Raw genomic sequence first — 1,308 nt, 5'->3', positions numbered from 1 at the left:
TGAGATCCTCGGAGATGTGGACTCCCAGGAACTTGAAGCTGCTCACACGCTCCACAGCCGTCCCCTTAATGTGGATGGGTGGATGTGGGTCAGCATTCCTCCTGTAGTCCACGATGAGCTCCTTGGTCTTCTCGGTGTTAAGCAGCAGGTTGTTTCTGTCGCACCACTCAGTCAAACTCAAAGTAAGATCAGTCCTTCCACGCTTTAAACGCTGCACGGTCATACTCTCTCCCGCACTCGTTATATTATCCATTTTTGATCTGCACACAGCTGTTGCCATGAACGTCGCACTCGCTTACGTCATTGTCATGAGACACTCTCACAAAAAAAAATAAATCAGGAGGCCGGCCATGCGGAAGGCAGTGGCGGCAACAGAGCAGGTCCAGAGACCGACCGCGAAGCCAGCGGTGGCGACAGAACAGATCCGGAGGCTGGCCACGTGGAAGGCAGTGGCGGCGACAGAGCAGGTCCGGAGACCGGCCACGTGGAGGGCAGTGGCGGCGACAGAGCAGGTTCGGAGGCCGGCTGTTAAGCCAGCGGCGGCAACAAACTCGTTCAGGAGGCCGCCCTCGACAGCAATGACATCCAACTAGAGGCCTGGAAAGCAGCCGGCGAAGGCGAGGTGGTACAGGCCGAGCTGGATCAGACGAGGCAGGACCAGATGGCAGCGTGGCAGCTGCGGAACCAGACGGCAGCGTGGTAGCTGCAGAACCAGATGCCGCAGGCGACGGTGTGGAGGTTGCAGGTGGTGATGCAGCAGTCGACGGTGTGGAAGTTGCAGGTGGTGATGCTGCAGGCGACAGTGTGGAAGTTGTAGGTGGTGGAGCAGGTGGTGGCTGAACAGGCTCCCCAGAGCCGTCAGTGGACACGAGGATGTGCTGGCTGGGTCCTACAGAACCTCCAGCTGATGTAGTTTGATGCTAGCCGGGCTCTCCTGAACAACCAGCTAACGAGACTTGATGCTGGTTGGGTTCTCCTGAACCCCCCAGCTAACTTGACACAATGCTGGCTGGGTTCTCCAGAACCCCCAGCTGACGTGGCCCTCAGGCCCTCCAGCGGAGACAGGCGGCTGAATGGGCCTCCTGGACCCTCCAGCGGAGCCAGTCACTGAACCAGCAGGTACGGAGACCTCTGGCAGTGTGGACACTGGCCGGAGCTGAGCAGCACATTGGCTTGGAGCAGGCAGCGACAGTGGGATGCAGTCCTCAGAGGGCTGAAAGTGTTCTCCAACACACCTAACGAAGGTGGATGGGTGAACTCATTAGAACTCATTAGACTGCTCAGTTGAGTTCCCAGGTGAAGCTGCTG

At 58.4% G+C, this 1,308-nt stretch overlaps 1 protein-coding gene across 1 annotated transcript in view; it reads left to right on the top strand.

Moving 5' to 3' along the window:
- The first annotated feature begins 715 nt into the window (after window positions 1–715).
- The window catches only part of LOC102208196 (heparan sulfate glucosamine 3-O-sulfotransferase 5), an 8,861-nt gene continuing 8,268 nt past the window's right edge, over window positions 716–1,308 (top strand). The window contains exon 1 of the mRNA XM_005746201.2: window positions 716–813. Within this exon, the coding sequence (XP_005746258.1) occupies window positions 716–813 (98 nt within the window). The remainder of the gene's footprint in view (window positions 814–1,308) is intronic.

This window comes from Pundamilia nyererei, unplaced genomic scaffold, assembly GCF_000239375.1.
Source record: "Pundamilia nyererei isolate P.nyererei 1_Seehausen unplaced genomic scaffold, PunNye1.0 scaffold00174, whole genome shotgun sequence".
Taxonomy (NCBI): domain Eukaryota; kingdom Metazoa; phylum Chordata; class Actinopteri; order Cichliformes; family Cichlidae; genus Pundamilia; species Pundamilia nyererei.
The sequence above is the reverse complement of the archived record's forward strand: the minus strand, read 5'-3'. Positions and strand labels throughout refer to the sequence as shown.